At 43.9% G+C, this 21,409-nt stretch overlaps 1 protein-coding gene across 10 annotated transcripts in view; it reads right to left on the reverse strand.

Moving 5' to 3' along the window:
• Window positions 1-21,409, reverse strand: part of MAD1L1 (mitotic arrest deficient 1 like 1) — a 346,645-nt gene that overhangs the window by 151,349 nt on the left and 173,887 nt on the right. For all 10 annotated transcript variants that reach the window (XM_040079070.2, XM_040079071.2, XM_040079072.1 and 7 more), the window contains 2 exons: window positions 11,968-12,056; window positions 3,503-3,593 (listed from right to left, as the gene is read on the reverse strand). In XM_040079070.2, the coding sequence (XP_039935004.1) occupies window positions 3,503-3,593; window positions 11,968-12,056 (180 nt within the window). The remainder of the gene's footprint in view (window positions 1-3,502; window positions 3,594-11,967; window positions 12,057-21,409) is intronic.

The following is a 21,409-nucleotide window of genomic DNA, read 5'->3' on the forward strand; positions in this document are numbered from 1 at the left end:
AAAAGCACTGATTTGATCAGTCTCTTTTGTTCCCGGAATCAAGCTGCACTTTCCCACCAGCACCTCTGGAAGATGGTCCAGATCATTTCAGATAACTAAACAAACCAAGCCTTTCTTTGAAATCTCAGCCTGCCCACCATGGGCCAAAGCAGTAGCAGCTCAGGTTTCCTGGAAATGTTTTTTTGCTTCATTGAAAGGAAGGGTAGAGGAGATAAAATTGTGTGTTTAAACCCACTCTTTTCATATTACTTGAACCCGTCTCCTGAGCCACAGTTTCAAATGTTTTCCTTAAGATAATATCCTGGGCACCAGGGAGGCAGTCTCAACCGGGTGTCATTTCTCTACAGCTTTACATCTCCTGTGTTTTTGCAATCTGAGGTTTTCATTAGCAGTAAAGGCCTGGCCAGTGAGTGATATCCATGCTAAAGTCTTTATACCAGTGAAAGAAAATCAATGCATCCTGCAGCTAGGTGTCAAGAGGCAAAGGGTTTTGGTAGATAGGGTGTGTGGAGGTGGAAAACACCTTCAGGCATAATTCAAGCTGACCCACACAAGCACAGAATACAAAGAGAAGTCAGATGTTACATACCCAGCTGTGGGGAGCTATCAGCACCTCAGTTCATTTGCTAATACTGAGCTCAAGGAGTGTGTCACACACTAAAAGCACCTTTCCAGGTGCTTCTTTGCCCTCTGCCCAGTCCATCAGGGTCCCCTTGCTCATAAAGTGGACTTTTGTGCAGAAATCAGCAAAATTCCCGTGCCAATATTCAGGTACAAAAGGATGCGAGAGGGAGAATTTCTTCACAGAACCAGAGGTTAGAATCAGAATGGGCTGCCCAGGGAAGTGGTGGATTTGCCATTCCTGGAGGTGTTCAAGGGAAGACTGGACTTGGCACTCAGTGCCATGGTCTGGTTCACAGACATGGTCTGCTGGTCTTGGGTCATAGGTTGGATTCAATGATCTGAGGTCTTTCTCAGCCTAAACAATTCTGTGATTTGGGGACAAACACTTTTAAAACTCTACTTCTTTCCACACCTCAATACATTCAAACCGACACTTGTAATTACAAATTATTAGTTGTATCTCCCTGGATTTCATGCACCAACCATAACTTTGTGAACTCAGCAGATTCAGTTCAGTGTAAAGCACCCAGAGCCTTAATTTTACATTCTGTCTCTCCCAAATTCCCAACTTTAATATGTCCCTTCTACATATCTTTCCTTTAACAGATACAATTCCAGGAGTCAGAGGTTTTATTTTACTAGAAGGAACTGCAGATAAAGATTTGTCAGAAATCACCCTCATTCTATCTGGTTTAATGTCAGCCCCTTCTCTTACACCTTTATTTGATTGAAGCCATGCTTCTCCCATGTTCGTAGTTTTAGTCATCTTCCTGCTCAGTAAAACTTCCTTGTGACTTCTATATGTAGTCTTTCTTTTTCCCCTTCATGATACAGACTTTATTTTAACCCATCATTTCCCAATGATTTCTTTCAGAGGTGGGAATAAATAACATGTCAAACTAGCAACACTTCAGTGACCTCATCTAAGTGTATAATGACATTTTCAGCATATTTGCCCAGCACTGATAGAAGAGGTGAATTTCTAAGTTTATCCTTAACTTTGTGGATTCTCACTGAAACAAACCTTCCTTCAAATGTGTTTATAAAAAGGCTCATTTTAAACTTGGCCTGTCAAGGTATTTGATTCACAAGATGAATAAAAATTGGGAAGGCTGTTGTTTCTCCCTCTGAGGAGTTCTTGGTCATTCAGGTGGGCACACACTGATCAATACTGACACTTTAGCATTCAGCTGAATATTCCTGTACTTGTGCTTTCCTCTGTACTCCGTCTCTTTTGGAAAAAACTACTTTAGGCATCAAGTCCTCTAAGACACAAGTAAAGTGAGCTTTAGGGACAGGGGGAGCTACCTCCTGTTAAATGAGGAGTTAAATCCATGTCCTCAGCCTTGGCAAGGGAGATGGAAGAGCATCATGACCCGAATTCAGGCCTCTAGCTCGAAGATTTCTCTTTCCTAGACCTGCTACTCAAGACTTGGCATCTCGAGTCACTTGGTTCATTTTTGCATGAACAAACAAAGCAGATCTTTGTGATAGTTCGAGATACCACAAATAAAATAGGAAAGTCCTCTGGTCAGGCCTTCTTGGAAAGTCAGCAACCACTGTAAAACCATGTAGGCAGATTACCCATGACCTGAGCTGTAATCTGCTCTGAAACCAAAGCTGCTTGTGTGTTTGTTGGAGACCTAAGCACCCAAACACCAGCCCAAAGCTTTCATCTCCTTCTGATGACTGAAACCCAATTAAAGGAGAGCGAGGTGACAGGTTTCACACTAAATATGGCTCAGCAGAGATGCTCAGCAGCTCTTAGCTCCCTACTTTATCAAAGCTGTCACTTCCCCTGTCCTCAGGAATGGGTTATAAAAATAATAAAAAAAAAAATTGATTCACATCTAATAGGTGTCAAGATAAAATCAATGGTCTGGCTGAAATCTGGGTAATTTCAAACCTGCAGGTTTTCTACCAGGAAGGAATTTGCAAAAAAAAAAGTAAAAAAAAAAGGAATAATAAAGATAAAAAGAAAGAAAAAATAAGAGAATGCTACAATGACAAATTGTTCAGCACATCAGAGAGAAAGGAAGGAAGAGATAACACTCTTCATAGAAGGGTGGGCTTTGATTGAACCAATAGGCTCAGGTTCTTGTTTGCTCCAGCATCTTTCAAACAGAAAACACCACAAAAGCTTGAAGCACCTCCCCTGCCCTTCCTCTGCACAGGAAAGCTGTTCCTAGGGTGACAACAAGCAGAACAGCCAGTCCCCTTATCCACTGCAGATGCCCTTGTGTGAGATTCCACAGATCTATCCAGAGTGAAACCTTCTGCCATAGAGGACAGCCCCAGGACAAGGCAAAACACACAGAGTAGCACAGCAAAAGGAGCACACCTCCCATCCTCTGACTCCACACCTTCTGTTCCCAACATCTGTGGATGCTGCCAGCTCATCCCCTCAACAGCTCTGATGGTTCCTGGCTTGGAAAACCCCTGCCTGCTGAGGTGGTCTCTGCTTCCATCGCTGACACCAGCAGAGAGGAGACTTCAATACAAACAGAACTCACAATTTCCCATCCACTCCATGCTGCTCAGCCCTGTCTATGCTCCCACTTTGTCACGAATGAATTTGGGAACAGACAACTTCTAGTGTTGGAGCTACTTAACATGGACCAATTTTTAAGGCTCCAAGGAGAGACGTCCTAGGGAGAGTCACCCAACAAGACAACTGAACCCGTGTGATCACATCTGACATCAAACCTCTCTGAAGACAGGTGTGACAGTGCTTCAGCACAGGCTGCCCAGAGGTGCCTTGCCCAGATGGAGGGGAGGGAAACTCCATGCTGGGAGCACTCAGGCACATCTGCCAGAACAGCCACGGCACACGGACCATGCCAGGCTCCCCAGCTGCTCTGCACCTCCACACTCCTACCTGCTGAGTGAACTTCTCCAGCTTCATTTCCAGAGATCTGTTCTCCTCTGCCAGCTTGCTGCGTTCAGCTTCCAGCTCCTCAATTTTCAACCTGCAGAAGAAGGGAAAATTAATAGACTTGGGGTGTCCCTGCACAGTCCCGCCACAAATAATCAAGTAAAGCGTGAAAGCAGAAATAGTGTCAGATTATTCCTGCATTCAGTACCACAAAACCGCACTGCTGAGGCGGCTAAAACATATGGTTAAAAGTGACATGTTTATATGATGAGAATGTAATTTGTAAAAGTATATTAAAAATATACAATTTGAATATAAAGCAAGTTCAGCTTGGATACCTTCTGAACCACAGACTCAGCCTAGACCATCATGTTTAATAACCACCAGCAGCTAAAACCTCCATGAGGCATCAAATCTCTTTTTGATCTGATTTATACTTTTGGCCTTCACAACACTCCTTGGCAGTAAGTTCCACAATTTAATTATGTACTGTATGAAAAATTAGTCCAGTTTGTTTTATACTTCACATGTGATTATTTCACTGAGTGCCCGTTAGTTCTGCTATGAAAAGTCATGAATAATTTTACCACATTCCCCTCTCTCTGCACCACAGTACAGGCCTCCTCTATTATGTCCTGAAGAATCTCAGCTTAGTCTTCCTTGACACCAAGGATTTTCCATATTTTATTGTTCTTCCTTGTTCCTTCAAGTTTTATATAGACTTTTTGACAAGAAATAAGCTGGAACTACAAAGAGTACTCAGATATATTCAGTGGTATAATGAAGATTTCTGCTTTACTCTCAACTTCCTTTCCAACAGCTTCTAGTATTCTATTTGCATTTTTAACTATGGAACACCTACCTAATATTTTCAGAAAGCTGTTCACATTAATGTAAGATCTCTTTCTTGAGTGACAACAGCTCATTTAGAGCTCTCTGTTGTGGGAGTAAAAGGGTGTTTTTTCTTATGTGCATGGGTTTGGCAATTATTGACAGGCAACTTCATCTCCCATCTCAAGCAGCATCTTAAGATTTCTTCTGAAATTCTGAATGCTCTGATAAGCTGAATAATTTCATTTTATCTCAAACTCTGCCACCTCACTACTCACAAACCCCTTTTTTTTGTGTTGGACAAGTTCCCAATTCCCAATCAAAACCATTCTAGGATCTAGCAGAAAACCCCTCAGCATTGTGAAAACATTTATTCTTCAATTTTCCATATTTTAACTTCGCATTACATAAACAAATTAACAGAAAAAAAAAAGGCATGACGTTTTACAAAGTAAAAATATATTGTATTATCTCTGGCTCAGGAAATCATGGAGACAAGGCACTGAGAAGCCAGGAGAGCATCCTGGCAAGGTACCCAGATGTTCTGTTCACATGGGCACCCACAGCACACTGGGACAGCCAGACCTCCAGGGTTTATATATTCTTATCAATCCAACAAAATCTCTTTTTTTCACTCCATCCAAGTTTCTTTATGACCTTTGGCTCAAAGCGTTTTGAAAGGTCAAATACATTAGATCAACCCTACCAGTCTTAGACAAATGGTGAATCCTTCAGAGAACTCTATCAAACTTTTTAGGCAGAAGATATATGTATAAAAGACTGGGTACAATTTTTTTTTTTCTTGCATTTAAGTACAGAGTACAAAACCCTGATGGTTCTTCAAGACCCTCCCCTTCCACATGTTAACCTCTTGGGTTCAATTGTACAACTAATACAGAATAACGCTGATCTTTGGATTCTATTTTCTCAGAATCCTTTTCTCAGATTATTCTTTAAAAATTCATTATCTTGCTTAATAATATTTTAAAATTATTTAAATTAAGTTGAAAATCCTTGCACCATACAATACAGACTGTATCCATCTGCCAATATCCCAAAATTATGCAACAGCAGTTTCAGGTACAAGGAAGAAGTCATCTCTCTTGTTCATTTGGCAACAGTTCCAAACTTTTCCACAGAAGCACGTTCATCTACATCATGTTCAGCACAGAAATGTCTCCTTCATAAATATGCAGCTTGAATTGCTTAAATTATTTGTAAGCCTGACCCCTGCTGGCAATTTTCAAATATTATAAAATCTCATCTTCTTCTGCTCTTGGAAGGCTTTAAATGCTGAGGAACAGTTTTACCACTGTCCAAGCCACTAAAAAACATCATCAATAACTTTCAGAAGAGACACAAAGCTGGTGGGGACAGAGGATGCTAAAGCAGGACACTGAAAAGGTCAGGAAAAATGGAAATTCAAAGTGGATTAATGCTTTTAACGGTGCATTTCTAAATAGATTGCAGAACAGGCCACGAGGAGAGCAACACTCTTCTCTGAGGAACAGCAGCTCCTGAAAGGTCAGAGCCAGACACAGGACTCTCATCAGTACTTCCTCCATCCTTGACATGCTGAATTTTAATTGGGAACAAATTTCTCCCCATCCAGCCTCACGAATAATCTGACACTGCTGTTATCTGCCTGCAAAACTTGTCTCCGTGGGGAGGTTTAAGATCAGACTTCTCAGTTACCCTTTGAAAAACACGCATAGCAGCAGCCAGAAAACACTTCCCAAAGACCGGAGACACAGCTGTAATGAGGGTGGATTCAAGCCATTACATTTTTGTGCTATTTCACCTGCAGTTTCAGGATTCAATAATCTGTTTGTGCCCTTTGTGCCTCGCTGCTGAGCAAGCGGTGATTTAAAGCCCGGGGCGCTCCCAGTCAGGCAGCAGATATCACGGAATCCTGAAAGGGTTTGTGGTGGAAGGGACAGGAAAAATCATTTAGTTCCCCACTCTGCCATGGGCAGGGACACCTTCCCCTATCCAAGGTTGCTTAAAGCCCTGTCCAACCCAGCTTGGACACTTCCAGGGATCCAGGGGCAGCCACAGCTTCTCTGGGCACCCTGTGCCAGGGGCTCCCCACACTCACAGGGAAGGATTTCTTCCCTATTTTCCACCTAACCCTGGCCTTTGTCAGCTAAAAGCCATTGCCCCTTGAGCTACCACTCCGTGTCAAGGTCAAAAGTACCTCTTCAACTCTCCTGTAACCTTAGTACCTTTAAGTACTAAAAGGCACAGTGAGGTCATCCTGGAGCTTTCTCTTCTCCACAATCATCTACTGTGACCTGCAACAGGAGCACCCTGAGCTGGGGGTCACAGCCTCTCCCCCCTGAGCATGGCCTCGGGCTCACCCCCCAGCTGGCTGCTCCTTCCCCGTGTCCCAGCTCTGGGCATCCTCCTTTCCCAACACAATGCAGGGCTGCAGGGCTTCCTGCCCTGCTCCGGGCAAGGTCAGCCCATGGAGTCACAGGGCACTCCCTGCTTCTCCTTCAGAGACAAAACCTGCTGCTTCCTCCACACTGAGGAACGGGAACATCGCTGTCGCCTTTGTGCCAAGAGGATTTTGAGACTGACTAGTGCTTTCACCATTTACCCCCCTCCTATCTTATTTTTAACACCATTAAGTGTCCTGGATCTCCAGTGGGAAAGCGTTCAGAACCATTGGCAAACAGTTTGTGCTATTCCAGCTCTGCTTCCCAGCCCCCTGGGGAATGCTTCCCAATGGCAAAAAGAGAGAAGCAAGGGAAATCCTATCTATATATAAACACAGCAAAGCATTTGCAGCTGGTGGTTAAAATATGGAAGTCAAATATTGAAAAATATTTACTGGCTTGGCACTTGGATTTTTTTCGTTTACGTTTTTTTTTCATTAAATTCTCGTATAGGGATGATTGTGTACTGCTCTGGGATGCACCAGCAGCCACAAAGGCAGCCTTGGTGCACACTCCTTATGCACAAGAGAGGTGATGCTATTTTATCACCAATTTGCAATCCTCCACTCGTAACATAGTGGAGTTACCTTCAGGTAGGGAGAACAACGCAAGACAAATCCTTGTGAGTACCACAAAAAGCAGGGTAGAGAAACACCTGGGTACAGCACAATCATCTACCAGCTCAAGTTTTGGGTTAAAAGGGACCTTAAAGATCATTCAGTTCCAGCCCCACCACCATGGGCAGGGACACCTTTCACTAAACCAGATTCCTCCAAGCCCCATCCAACCTGGCCTTAAAAACCAGTGTCTATTCTAAAAAACAGCCTTGTGCCACAAGGAAGGAAAAAGCACCAGTTACTTTCTGAAATATCAACACCATTGTCAAATTTTGTGATACAGGAAGAAACCATTTGAATTAATTTCTGGAGAATTCATAAACTTTTCCATACAGGGGTTTGAAAACATGAAAATACGTAATCTCTGGCAAAGATCTCTTCATATGTCTAGATTTTCCTGTATCAGATGGCTCAACCAAGAGTTGAAGGCTCCACAGGCATAAGGTAAATTGATGCCACCTCCACAACCTTTCACAAGATAAATTTGGTAAAAGAATACAGATTCATTGGCATTTGCAGATTTTCCCTCTTTTATAAACGGAGTTTCATATTGCCTCTACTGCATGTTTCATTATCTCAAATCAGAAGAGGGAATGAGGAAAAAAAAAAACCCACCTACAGCCTCAGGTCTCCTGAAATGACACTTGTGGGAATCAGGAGACATCCCACATGTGTGTTCAGTCTGTCAAAAAACCTCAGATCGTGAGACAAGGCTGCTCCTACTTCAGAAAGGAAAAATGGGGGCAATCTGTTGGATTATCAACAGCATCCAGGCACTCCAAAAGCCTCTCTGAGTCCAGAGCTTTTCAGTGGAATTACCAACTGAAAACTCCCCCTACCATCACCCTTTTATCTTTGTTTCATTGGTTTTTAATGTTCTCAGCTGTGTTATGGGGCTGCCTGTGGATATCACCAATGAGGACACGTCTCACAGAGGCCCCATCTGTGAAGGGGGCATGGTCAGGCAGAAAAGCTACTGCTGAACAGGAAAATACTGAATGGAGCAGCAAATGTATGTGTTGGGAAGATGCTATTAAGGGATCCAGATGGCATCGAGATGGTGTTAGGAGCAGAGCAGACAGAATTCCAGCAAGTGTGACTAATGGGCATTGGCAAGGACATGAATTTCTTTTGAATTACTGTAACTCTACCCAGTCACTAAATCCACAGAAAACATTTAGGATTTACTGGGGTTGCAGTTTGACAGCAGAAAGAAAAAGTTCAGATTTGTTCCAGCTGAAAAGGTCCTTCAGCTGTTGTCACTTAAGTCTTTAGTGAAGCTCTTTTTAAATATATTCCTTTTATTTATAGATTCTGAAATACCAGTTTCTTCACAGTTATCACCTTCCCTCTAAAAGGTGCTAATGCCCAAATGCTGTACCCTACACAGTGCAGGAACTCAATGGGTTGACCACAGTTTCTTTTCATAGGATCTACAGAATATAAACAAATATTTCAGAGGGAGCAGCAAAAAGTGTGAGAAATGACAGCATTAGCACTGCTTTTATTGTCTCTCCAGAAACGATGATGCTGGGAGAGAGTTTCAAAGTTATAAAAGGTCTGACGAAATAACACTTTGTTCTCAAGAGAAGGAGGAAAAACTGATAAAGTCTTTCAAGTTTCTAGCTGAAAATTTACTTTCCATACTAAAGAAAAATGAGACAAAAGGTATTTTTCTTAAAAGCTCTCGTTCCCTTACAAGAGGTGAATACAGATTCAAAGGATTAGTATGGATTTTTTTTTCCTCCTTTATGTCTCGCCTGCTTTTGTTTTCAGAAGTGAGCTCCTAACAACAGGGTCTATATGGAAATGCCTGGAGGCTCAACAGTCCATTCCTGTTCTGCACACTCCTCTTGCTGGCTTCAGAGGTTCCTCCTATTTTTCCTGTTCCTCCATGACAGCAGCTAACAGGAGAGGCTGGGCTCAGCCCAGAGGAGCAGACACATCATCCTGTAGGTTACAGGTTTTCAGAGACTACAAGAAACTACAGAAGTGGAAATAACTCCCTCATAAACTAGCTTTTCTTCCCCCACTTTCCAATTTGGAAGTTTGTGTTCTTCCCCCTGTTTTCTCCCAGAATTCGTTTCTGGCAGGGATGCATAGAAGGAAGGAGCGACAGTGGAGTTTGGGCTGTTCTCCTTAGCAGCTACATAAAATTGAGTAAACTGGTGCTGTTGAGGCCCACAGGAGGAGGATGAGCACAGCAGATCTAATCCCTTCCCATTCTGATCCCTGCTCTCCTCCAAACCCCTTCTGTTCTTTAATCACACCCACCCGGTTCATTGCCGCTGTACGGAGAGGACACATCCAGCTGAGCCACGAGGAGTGTTTGATGTGGATCACAGCACACTCCTCCTGAGCCCCAAAGGTCTGGGAGAATACAGTGTTTTGTTCTGTGTTCCTTTGAGGAGGAGCCTCTTCTATGAAGAAAGAACTTGGCCCAGTTTCTTGAACAGTGCACAGAAAATGCAAAATAAAGTACAACCACATCCATTGACCGCTTAAGTCTAGAAACATAAGAAAAAAATCTTTATGGAGTCAGTTCTGAAATTTCTCTCCACTCTGATGTGGAGTGCCTGAGAGTGCAAGGAGATGTCTGAAGCAGTAATAGAAGCCAACAGCAAGGGAAAAGGAGCAGGGACTGGTTTACAGTGCTCCAGCAGGAAGAGAGCACCTTGCACCAAGTCATTTGATGTTAGAGCTGAGTAATGAAAAGGGCAATCAAAATCAAACAAATCCATGCTTTGTGAAACAGCTCTGTAACCAAATAACCAGCATCAGGGCCGGGGACAAGTATTCAAACCAGCCATACAACAAGAAGTGGTTCAGTAAAAAATTACAGAAAAAAAACAGTCTGGAACTAGAACGTGGAACTGTGACTGCTATGCACCCACGGCTTCAGGAGCAAGAGAGAAGAAAAACCAAAATATCAACGTGAAACAACTGCAGAAGCCTGGCCTCTGCTGAAACAGCCTTCAGAGTATGGCCCATCACTGGAAAACAGCTCTGCACCATCAACTGCACTGGGAATTGGCCTGGGTTTGGGACATACTTTGTGTGAAAGGTTTGATACTATCCAGGGAAAGAGGAGAGAGTGAAATTAGTAGTCAAAGAAATTCCTTAAAAACAAAGAGGGAAGAACATTATCTAGGAGCTTTAGGGCTTCTGTTGAGCTGACTCAAACGCCACAATCCCACAACAAGCAGGTATTTGTGAGCTCCACTCACCCCTGCCCAGGAAATAGAAGAAGTCATAGCATTCCCTCCTTTAGCAGAACTCAAACATATGATAGAATAAAAAAAAGGAGATGTATGCCTTGGGCCTCCAGAACTATTACAGCACCTTGAGGGAACTACAGGAGCAAGTCCCCAAGATTAGGTGTACAACTCTAAAAGGTATTGGAATAGCTTTGCTGAACATGTGTTATTTTCAAACACCTCCCTCCTGCTATGGAATTGGGCTTTCAAAGCTGTAAAACAAGCTCCAGAGGCAAAGCCATAACATACAGGCCAGTAATTTCTGCTTTCTGCAGAATTCCGCTTGCTGCAAAACCTTGCTTTCAGTCCTATGAGGCAATCACACTCTTTATTGTGATGGATCTGAAAATACACAAGAATTAAGACGTGAAAGTCCAGCCAATGTCTTACAGGAGTTGAGAATTAAACACTCAGCCTGTGAGGACCTGACTCACACAACTTAAATAAAAGCAACTTTATTAAACATTCAGAAACAGATGAACTTTTCTGTGCTCAGTATCTATTGTGTCACCTGCTTTGCAATGGAAGCTATAAATGCTTTAATGAATACATGGAAAGGTTGTTTAGCTTCACTGTAGCTTTTGTAAATGCTCATGTATCCTCTGCTGAAATGCTGTTTTGTAACTTCTCTTTCACTGAATCACAACAGGTACCCCTCTGCCATCTCCAGCAATGCACAAGGGGAAACATCCCTCTTTTATCTCCAGTGCTACACATGCATCAGCAGTACAAAAGCTGGATTCTAAACCTCTTCACACACATGCCAACAGATCCTGTATTTACAGTCGAGATTTGGTCAAAATAACAAATAAACAGCAATGCTGTTTCCACAGGAAAGAGAGTCAACAGGGGGAATAGTGATGCAGGAGCCAGGCTTATGAATTAACTGACAGCAAAAGACCCCAGACATCAAAAGAAAAGAGCCTGAAGCCTCCCAAAAGATAGCAAAGCTTATAAAGTATCTAAATGCAGGACAGATCACGGGCAGAATGTTTCTGCTAATGCTTCATGGGGTTTTCACATCCGTAAAAGCTGGTGAGAAACTAAAATGCGCACAGGAAAAGAACATCCTACTTCAGGAATACCAGGAAAATACATCCTGATCATCACCCCATTGCCTGCATAGCAGGCAGCCTATGGACACAGGCAGTCTGCACCCAAACTTCTTTATGCACTACAGCACAGCGAGCTCCTGTAGCTGCTGCTCCACCAGGAGATGACAATAGCCACAGCGGGCACTGAAACCACCCCAGGCATTTCCCTTCTCATCAGTTCCACCAAAAAGAGTAGAACCTGCTCAGCCTTGCCCTTGCTTTGCCTACCTGAGCGTGTCCACCTCCTCCTTGGTGATGACGGTGCTCGGCTCGACCGTGCACTGCTGGGACTTCAGGACCTTCATCTCCACCTCCAGCTGCAGGAGACAAAAGGTGTTAGATGTTCCTGCAGCACTGGCAAGGGCACACACAAACAGCAGAGGGGGGAGGAAATCAGGAGGTTCTGCACAGGTCAGACTTCTCATGGCACAGATGTGAAGCACACCTTCTCTCGTGTTTGAATGTCAGAACCTCACTTAATCCTCCTTCCCCTTGCAATTCCTTTTGCTTTTCCCAACATTTTCTCCACAGCAGACGGGCTCAGAAAGTTGAATGGTACTAGCAAAGCTCCTGCTTCTCTTTCAGATATTTTTCCCCGTGGAAAACGGGATGCAGAAGATTCTGTGTGGCATTAGGAGCTCGCTGGGACCTGAGTTTTAGTATTGATAGTTTAACCTCACTCAATTCCTCTCCCAGAAGAAAGGAACCACTGTCTTGTCCACGACAGCTCTAAGACACTTACACTGAATCCAAAAGACTGGGGAATATTTCCAGCATTTTCCAATATACACTTCTAGCTCTAGCTGCTCAGGTAGCTCTGGCTGAACAAACAAACAATTAAGAATATTTTCTGCCTCTGGCTTTGCTTGGGTAGGAACTCACAAGAAAGTATTTCAAAACTTTACAGACATGAGAACTTCTTACCCAGACTCTACAATTCCCAGGCTCCCTGACTTGTAGCAGTCTGGGTCCCTAATTCAGAGATCAAGACAATGCACAGATTGATAAACTCCATATGTTACTTGTTCCTAAATCCCTCAAAAATGATTTATTATGAAGTGTGAGCAGAGACAAACTACCTAGAGGATACTCCAACTTCTGTTCCAACACCTTCTCTCAGCTTAGACCTTCTTCACACACTCATCCTTGAGATTCTGGACTTCCTTTTGTCATCTGTCTTTTTACCACCTGTCGACTAATTCCCCTAATAAATCTGTTGAAGAAAACAATATTTTTTTCACCCAGGAGGGAAATAATAAGCAATCCAGCCTTAATTATAGATGCAAAACTTGTGACCACAGAGAGTTCAGCACTCAGCATCGGCGAAATAATCCATTAACACACCATTCCCTGCAACAGCATAGATTAGACTTGTAGAGCAAAAATCACATTGCAATGGCACACTTCTGCAAGCTTTTTACAGAAACTCTTCAATTTTACAAGAAAAAGGAGCGTCTTGTCACGGACAGTCACATTGCTCAGACAGAACTGAAGTTCTGACATGCTGCCTCTTCACCCTTCCGTGCTTACCAGAAAAGACAGGCAGAGCTGCTGGCAGGAAAGGGCAGAAAATGGATGGTTGGATTATGCTCCCGCCCCTTTCTGACACCAGAGGAACAGAGCAGAAGAAAGAGAGCACCGAAAAATGTTTTAACCTAATTGCCCCTGACGTCCCAAAGAGCCTCGCATTCTCCCCCTACCTTGTCAAAAAACATCCAGGAATAAAAAATAAGCAAAAGCCCACCTGCATCATCAGGCTGTACAAATGTTAATTCATATTAGCTGCCTGATAAGATTATCACAGCCAGAAATGCTTCCCTCAATTTTCTGATTACTGAGCTTATCTCTCCCAGCTCAGCCCATCACAGATGGCTGGGGATAAAGCAAGCACACCAGATAATTCCAGGAATGTGAATAAAAGGTACTGGGATGAGGAGTAGGCTTCAATTCCAACCTACTTCTAGCAGGAAAACACTCATTATGCCTCCGTTTTCCCGTGTCTGCTGAAGCCTGGATGTGTTTGCTGTGAGGAGTTTGAGGATGCTTTCTGGGATGAGTGAGGGCAGCATTTGAAGCTGGGAGGGCTGGTGAGTTATTTATCCCTGGCGAAGAGGGCTCAGCCTCATGCCCATGTGGCACCTGCTCACCCACAGGTAAATGACAGCCACCTTCTCCGGGGACAAGGGGGCACAGACAGGTGAGGAATCTGCTGTTGTGATCTGGGGTCTCTTGGGGTGGCTGCACAGAGAGGGGAAAAAACAGAGTGTGTAACAGGGAAAGGAGATGGGAGAGTGAACACAAACGGGCTTGAGGGAGTTTGTGAGAAGCATCTCACTTGATACACAGCGGTGACAAATTAGTGCCAGGTACTCTCAGCAGCGGCAGGATGAGATTCTGCTGGGTTTCTAAGAATAAGCTGCTGAAGGACAATGAGGAAGGAAGGGCACATGGCCTGCAAGGGCATTTCATCTCATTTTTATGTCCTCCCAATTTGCAAGCACCAAGACTCCCTGGACTGAAAATTCGATGTGCCTGAGGTGAGAAGGGAGAAGAGGACACAGTGATATCACTACAGATGAAACTGGCTCGAGGAGTGAGATGTTTGACACAGACCTGCTTGCCAGAACTAGGATTAAAACTACTGGAGAGTTTAAAGTTCAAGCCAAGACACAATTTTGTGCCACAGGAAATTACTGCCATTCAGAGCTCACTAATTGTTTATGAAATAAGAAAGTAAAACAATTAAGCTATTAAATACTTCACTCAAAATATGTTGTTTCTAGATATCATCCCTAGCAATTGTTAGGAAAACATTCCTTACAGCCAATCCCACTGAAGATGTTAAAAATGCTATTTATTGTCATGTTATTAATGTCTTTTCCAGGACAAAAATAGTTGAGATGGAGTAGCTCAATCTTGGGACCCAATTCTGCTTTTCTGAAGGAAATACAGTGCAAGCAGCAAGCCACAAAACAAGAATGAAGAGAATAGCTAAAATAAGGAATAAGAGTTGAGGAGCTTTCCAAGACCATTCCCTTTGACACAGCCTCAGGATAGCTCTGGGAATGGGTGATGAGCATGAAATAATTCACCACAGCTGCAGTTTGTGCCTCCCTGTCCACTTGTCCTCTCAGTACCTGTGCCAAAGAACAGACCCAAGAAGGGATAAGGAAAGGAAGATCCAAACCCCTCCTGCTACTTTCTCTGCCTAATTCCTATCACATCCCTTCTCCTAAATGAATTTCCAGTCCTGGTCTCTCTTGTTCACCAGATGCCACTTTCAGCAGGCATTTTATGCTTTTTGAACCAACTCACTATTCCTGTCTAAACTCTTCCAATTTTTATCAATAATTTTATGTGACAGGCTGAGTTAAACTTTTATTGCTTTGAATACATTAAACTAGTAGAAGTCATTACCAGGCAGAGGGAGGAAAAGGGCTGCTCAAATTACAGCTCACTGCTGTATTCCCCCATTCCATACCAAACCACCCAGGTCAGCCTTGATCTTTTTAGTGGCATTAAGAGCAGACAGGGAACACTGTTGTGAAATACAGCAGCATCTGCTGGAGCTTCAGGGGTTATATCACCCAGGATCTGACCCCCAGCGATATTCCCACCTTACAGAACACATGAGCAACTTGAAAAGAAGCCATGCTGTTATTTTAATAGTTTTTAAAGTTATCTGAGGTTTTTATGTAAGGCAGAATAATGAGTACTATCAGAGCCCATGAATGAATAAAACACATGAACAGGTTCTTAACATTTTGAGGATGCGTTGTTCTCTTATCAAAATATAGGGGCCCCTTGTTCTCAAACTGAAGTGATCCCATTTATCCTGAACGTTTTTATCTCTTTCAATTCTTAAGCGTGAATTCCAGCACAACTTTATTACTCTCAATAAAAAGTGATCAAGACACATACAGGATATAGACTAATTTTAGAATGTCCATTGTCAAAAAAAAACTGCAGGTGCCCCAAAAGATGAAATGCAAATAACCTTTCCAAAATAAGTAGCGTCATCGTTATTTACCAAAGGAGAAAGAGAGGAAGGAAGAACATGGATGCATTTTCATCTAGTATTTAATTATATGAAATACCATTGCTCTTTCAGCCTTACTTTTAAACCTGCCTGGACAAGATCCCAAGAAGGTGGTTCTCCTCCAAGTGTTAATAGCATAGCAAACACCCACAGCAGGGTTAGAAATATGTTCCTCACTGCTTCTCTCTTCTGTAACAATTATTTAAAGACATATGAGATGACAGGGGAAACAAAATTATAAATTAATCTCCAGATAGCTAGAAGAACTTTAGAGAGTTGATTTTCTTGGTATATTTCTGACGTTTGTAATTTCTGACCTATCGTCCCTTCCAAGCAAGCACCCTGAGTCTCTGCAATGCCACGGACCTGTTGTTCCTCACACTCATCTCCAGCAGGTTTCAGCGTTAATGGAGAAAAGCTTTCCCAGAGCCTCCCACTGACCACTGCTGTCCACGCTCCATCTTCAGAGTGAGGCTCCTCACAGGTCAGATCAGTCAGCCTTGAAAACCATGTTTACAAACTTCAGAAAATTTTAACGCACTGCCCAAAGGAATCATCAAAACTCTCTTCAGGTGGCTCATTTTGGGTAATAAAGGACTCAAAATCTAAAGTACTTCAACTCACTGCCAATGTAGGGTTTGCATGTTGAAAAGAAAAAGGGGAGGGGTGCTGGTTTACTCGCCCACATCATGTACACACATTTCACAGAACACATGCTGGAGACATACAGTCATTATTTGAATAATGAGTGCATTTTTGAGAGGGGCTGATACAGCAATCTTATCCTGATGAAGTGTGTCTGCACGTCATTCAGCATTTTTGGAACTGCAAAAAGCAGGAAATGCTGAATCCATTATAAATGTCTAAAGGTTTATTTAACAATGGGCTGATGCAACATCCTTTGAAAGGCCTTCCTCAGCAAAAGAGCTGATTTTGAACAGCAGCAATAAATGGGAACTGAATTGCACAGAGCCGGCACGGAAAGGTGAATTGAGAGGTTGTGTTGGACTACAAGTCTCAACACAAGTCAAGGAGCTATTTCAGTACATAAATATTTAAAATGCATGAACACCAAGCAGACTCGGAAAGGAAGAGTGTATGCTAAAATAGACAAGAACAGAGGAACGGGACCCCGAGTATGGCCCATGCACTGAGGGCTGAAAACAGGCAAACCAGGACCTTGATACAACAGTGATGCCATTTGTGCTTCTCTCTGCTGGATGTAGCAGAGACTAAGAAGCTTCTCTGCCTCTTCCCACAAGGCAGCACAGCAAGCTTGGTGTTGTCTACAAGCTTAGAACTCTGGCATCAAAAATCCAATACACATGAAACACCAGTGAGTTTAATTTGGGTGTCCAGCAACACCACAGCAGAGTAAGACACCAAGCTGAGCATTTCCGAGATCATTCTGCTCAGCAAAAGCACCACCAGCTCTTCCATATGCCCACCCCACTGGCACTCTGTTGCTGTACCCCCGAAACATCTGCAGAGAAGCACACAGAGGGAGAACTAAGCCTCACCACATTTCCTTGTGAACTTTACTCTTCTTCAAAAAGTAGGACGGTACTTGTAAAACAAAATATCGCCTGCCATTTAGAAATGGGCTAAGCAGCCCAGGATTAGTTGGTACATTTTTCTTGGGAAAATTAATCCTCGATGCCACTGTGAAACAGAAGTAATAAAGCCAAAGAAAATCAGATATTCAACAAAAAGTGGTTTGGAACTACCCATCTCCCACTTGGCTGTAGCAAAAAAAAATGTTGTGTTTTTTTTTTCTTGGAAGATGAAGGCTGGCTGGATCAGAGTCACCACTCTCTAGGGGTTCCACCATCTGTAACGAGCTTGCTGTGCTTTTATCACTGAGGAGTCAGGGCTAGGAGCAACCTCTAAGCAAACACTTTCCTAAAAATGTACTCATGCATATATATATAACTGTAGATACACACACACTGTGAAATGGACATATGCTGACTTCTGCTTCTCTCCAATACAGTCTGGATTGTGTCTTTTCTCCTCCCGTTGCAGTAAAAAGAGAGCAATTTTTCAAGTTTATACCAAATGTCATTCTATTTCATTTCCAAATATAATCTCCCAGAGAGAAGGTTCACTTGCCCTATTTCCAATCTCTAAAGTTAATACACAAATTTATATTCCTTTCTCCCACTCGCTCTCCTAAATTAAGAGGTGTAATTACTAGGAACGCTTGCTACAAACGAATGGGGTGCCAAGGGAGAAGGAGCTGTCAGGGCTGGACGTCTGCAGCAGCCACCCTCCCCTCTCCCCCATCCCTGGAGGACCCTGCTTATGATGCAGTTTCTATCTTTCCCATTACAGGGGTAGCTCACACACAGGAGCAGACAACAGCCTCTCCCTTTCCAGGCAGGGCAATCATAAGGGACAAAATTACAAAATTAACTTCAGCCTGCCAAGGCCCACTGGTGCTTGCCAGGATGATTCTGCCCAAATCCACCTTTTGCCCCACCTCGGCTCTGCTGACCTCTCAGACAACATCCGGTTCCTTAACAACAGCAGAGATCTGTGATCTAAAAATTCAGCCCCAGTCTCATCACTCTCCCCCTTCCTCAAACCCAGCACCCTCTCCAAAGGAAGATTGATTATTATAATCAGACTTAGCTCTGACACAGCATTTGCATTTTCAAAGCACAGCAAAGTCATTAACTAATTCATCCACCCCAAGGGAGCCCTAACGAGCATTCACCTCTCTCCCCTCTGATTCCCAATCCGCAGGCAGCCCGCAGCTTTCCGTCCAGCACCTCCCCTCCACGTTGCATGGCACCAGCACAACTTGGGGAAACTCCAGACAGGCTCAGCGAGCCAAGCTCAGCCCTGCCGCAAAGGAACAAGAGGACAAATGCGCAGACACCTTAATTAAACCAGCCACCCTATGGTTTCCATATGTAATCACAGTGGGACAGGGTATGGCAGGACGCTGTTCTGCAAACTAAGGCAAATGTCACATGGGTCCCAAAACGGCCCAAGCCTGAGCTGCCATGCCCAAGCATGTGAAGAAGGAATCACCATCACATCACATCCCCAAAAGCCCCAAACTCTTCCCAGCACAGCCCATCCAACAAGCTCTTCCCCAAAAGTCACCTTTGCTCCAAGACCTGGTCTCCTGCCCCTCTCAAGTTCCTTCTCACATCCCAGCACCACCAGATGCCAACCATCCCCATGCACCCACTGTCCTTGGTGCTGTATTTATTTCATTTTAGTAATCTGGGATGGGTGCAGGATGTGACTTTGGAAATAAGCACTACTAGACACTTCAGATGGATGGAAGCTGGCTCAGAGCTCAAAATTAACAAACTTGGAAGGCTCATGGGGAAGAAGAGCAAACATCCTGTGCAAGAGACACACCGAGCACGGGAACTGAAGATGTTAATTTAAACCCATGAGTTTATTCAAGTATAATTACACATTTCAACCCTCACTCCCAAGAAAGGAGCAGACAGGGAATCTCTTCCTCTCAGCCTGCCCTGCCCACGCTCACAGGCACTGCAATGAGACCTCACTGCCACTGCTTGACAGCAAAACACCTTGACAGCTCCACGTCCAAAACCCCTCTCTTTGCTCTAACAGCTCATTCTGAAGAAGGATCACCTAATTTCCACGTTCATTCAGCTCGGAGCTCTCTGCTGTTATCAGCCTCACTCCACCACTTCCACCAGGCGTGTAGATGACTGCTTCCTTTAATTACTACCGAAAGCTCCTCCCAGCCAGGGAGAACAAAACAGCTGGTGTCCAGAGAGAGAAGGCAACTCTGGAATAATTAGCCTTAACTGGCTGACACCTCCTACCCATTACTCCTGGTTAAAACAGCAAAACACAGAATAAGAGCCTGTTTAGGGAACCTGTCAAGGTGCCAGACTGGATGTGCCTCATCCCTGCCCGGTGTAGCCGCGGTGTTGGCACAGGGGAGTTGTCTGCTCTTGAGAAGGGCATCACACAGATCACTTCTTTCATACAGGAGTAGGCATATTTTGCTAGAATCAAGTCTTCTAGCAGCTGCAATTTACAGGCAAAGCAACAAATAAATCTGTGAAGATGTCATACCTCCTCCATACAGAGTTTGAATACAGTTTGTTTCCTGAAAATATAGCCTCGAGGAGTTTCCGGAGCATTCAGTCAACAATTCTCATCAAATGGGAGCTTGTAATCCCACCTCTCACTCCCCACCATCAGTTTTCCCGTTGAAAAATAATAATAAACAGTCAGAGAAGAATCCATGCAGTTCCCAAGCACCTAGGAAGATCAAGGGAAAGAGGAATCCAACATCCAGTTTTGTTTCTTTGTTTCCTAACACAAATGCAGCGGAATCAATCCTGCTTAATAAAGCAAAGAGAGCAAAGGAGCCTTCACTGAGTGCTTGAACTTAATCCTCTTTCTCTTGCTCACATGGAACAACGCACAGCCTGTGCTTTTAGGAGCAGCTCTCTCGCTGCCGCTGCAGCTCCAGCCCAATTTTGCAGTTCAGTACAGCTGGGAGCACTGTTTGCTGGCACATCTTGGCAGGGGCCAGCAGAGCTGCCTGCTAAAGCTGCTCCCTGAACCCCCAGAGTTGGGAATGTGAGGATGGGACAAGGGGCCCAGCAATGGGGAAGCAGCTGCTCTCCTGACAGGACCTTCCAGCTGCTTTCGAGGAAGCTGCAGAGCCTGGAAGGAGCCTTGTTCCCCAAACCCTGCCCAAAGAACAGGTTAAGTAGAGCAGGTTGAATATTTTCTAGCTAAATGACCCATCCTGAGATTAGCCTGTGACAAAAAGCTGTGGGCTTTTAGTGGATAAAAAGTGAGAAATCTCTCTCCTCGTGCCAAAACCCAAATGCCACAGGGCTCTGCCAAGACTGCTCTGCCCATTTCAGCCTCTCAGGGTGATGCCTGCAGGGCCCTTCAGCAGTCAGAGTGAAAGGCAAACAGCAATTCCCTCTCAAATACCATATGTTCAACTCCGGTGCCAAAGCACAAACCTGGCATTTTAACCTTTCTTTCTGCCACCAACAATAAACTCTGAGGCCCAGCTCTGAGGAAAGGTGTACTGCATGTGCAGCGATGACATTAGCACAGAACACAGCATCAACAGGACAGGGCCTGGCAGGAGCTCGATTTTATACAGCCAGTCTTTAGAGGTTAATGAAATATTCATAAATAAGTTAAAATTCGCCTGACAAGCCAGATCCTGTAATACAACAAAGAGTTGTCAGCCTCAATTAAGTGATTCCAAAGAGGCAGGGCTCTGCCATTCATTATTTACCAAGAGGTCATAGGAAAAATTCTGCTCTATGATCTCCTCATCTCAGTGGATAAATTGGGTTTTACAGCTCCTGCTGGAGGACTCTGCTGCCCTGACAGACCCCAGCCTGGCACAGATACTACCTGCCCCCAGCATCCATCAGCCAAAGGCAAGAAGCACAGGGAACAAGCTCTTCGAAGGACACTGAGACACAAAAAGACTGAAAACAAATGATGTAACAAGCTGATTAGGCTGTCAGTGTAAGGACTAAGTCTTGAAACTTAATTTTTTTTTTTTTTAAGCCTTTATCTCCCTTTTTGTATACACAAAGCCAGCCCCAGGCAAGAAGAGAAGTATCTAGCAACCTTTGATCGGCAGGCACA

This window comes from Hirundo rustica, chromosome 15, assembly GCF_015227805.2.
Source record: "Hirundo rustica isolate bHirRus1 chromosome 15, bHirRus1.pri.v3, whole genome shotgun sequence".
NCBI lineage: Eukaryota > Metazoa > Chordata > Aves > Passeriformes > Hirundinidae > Hirundo > Hirundo rustica.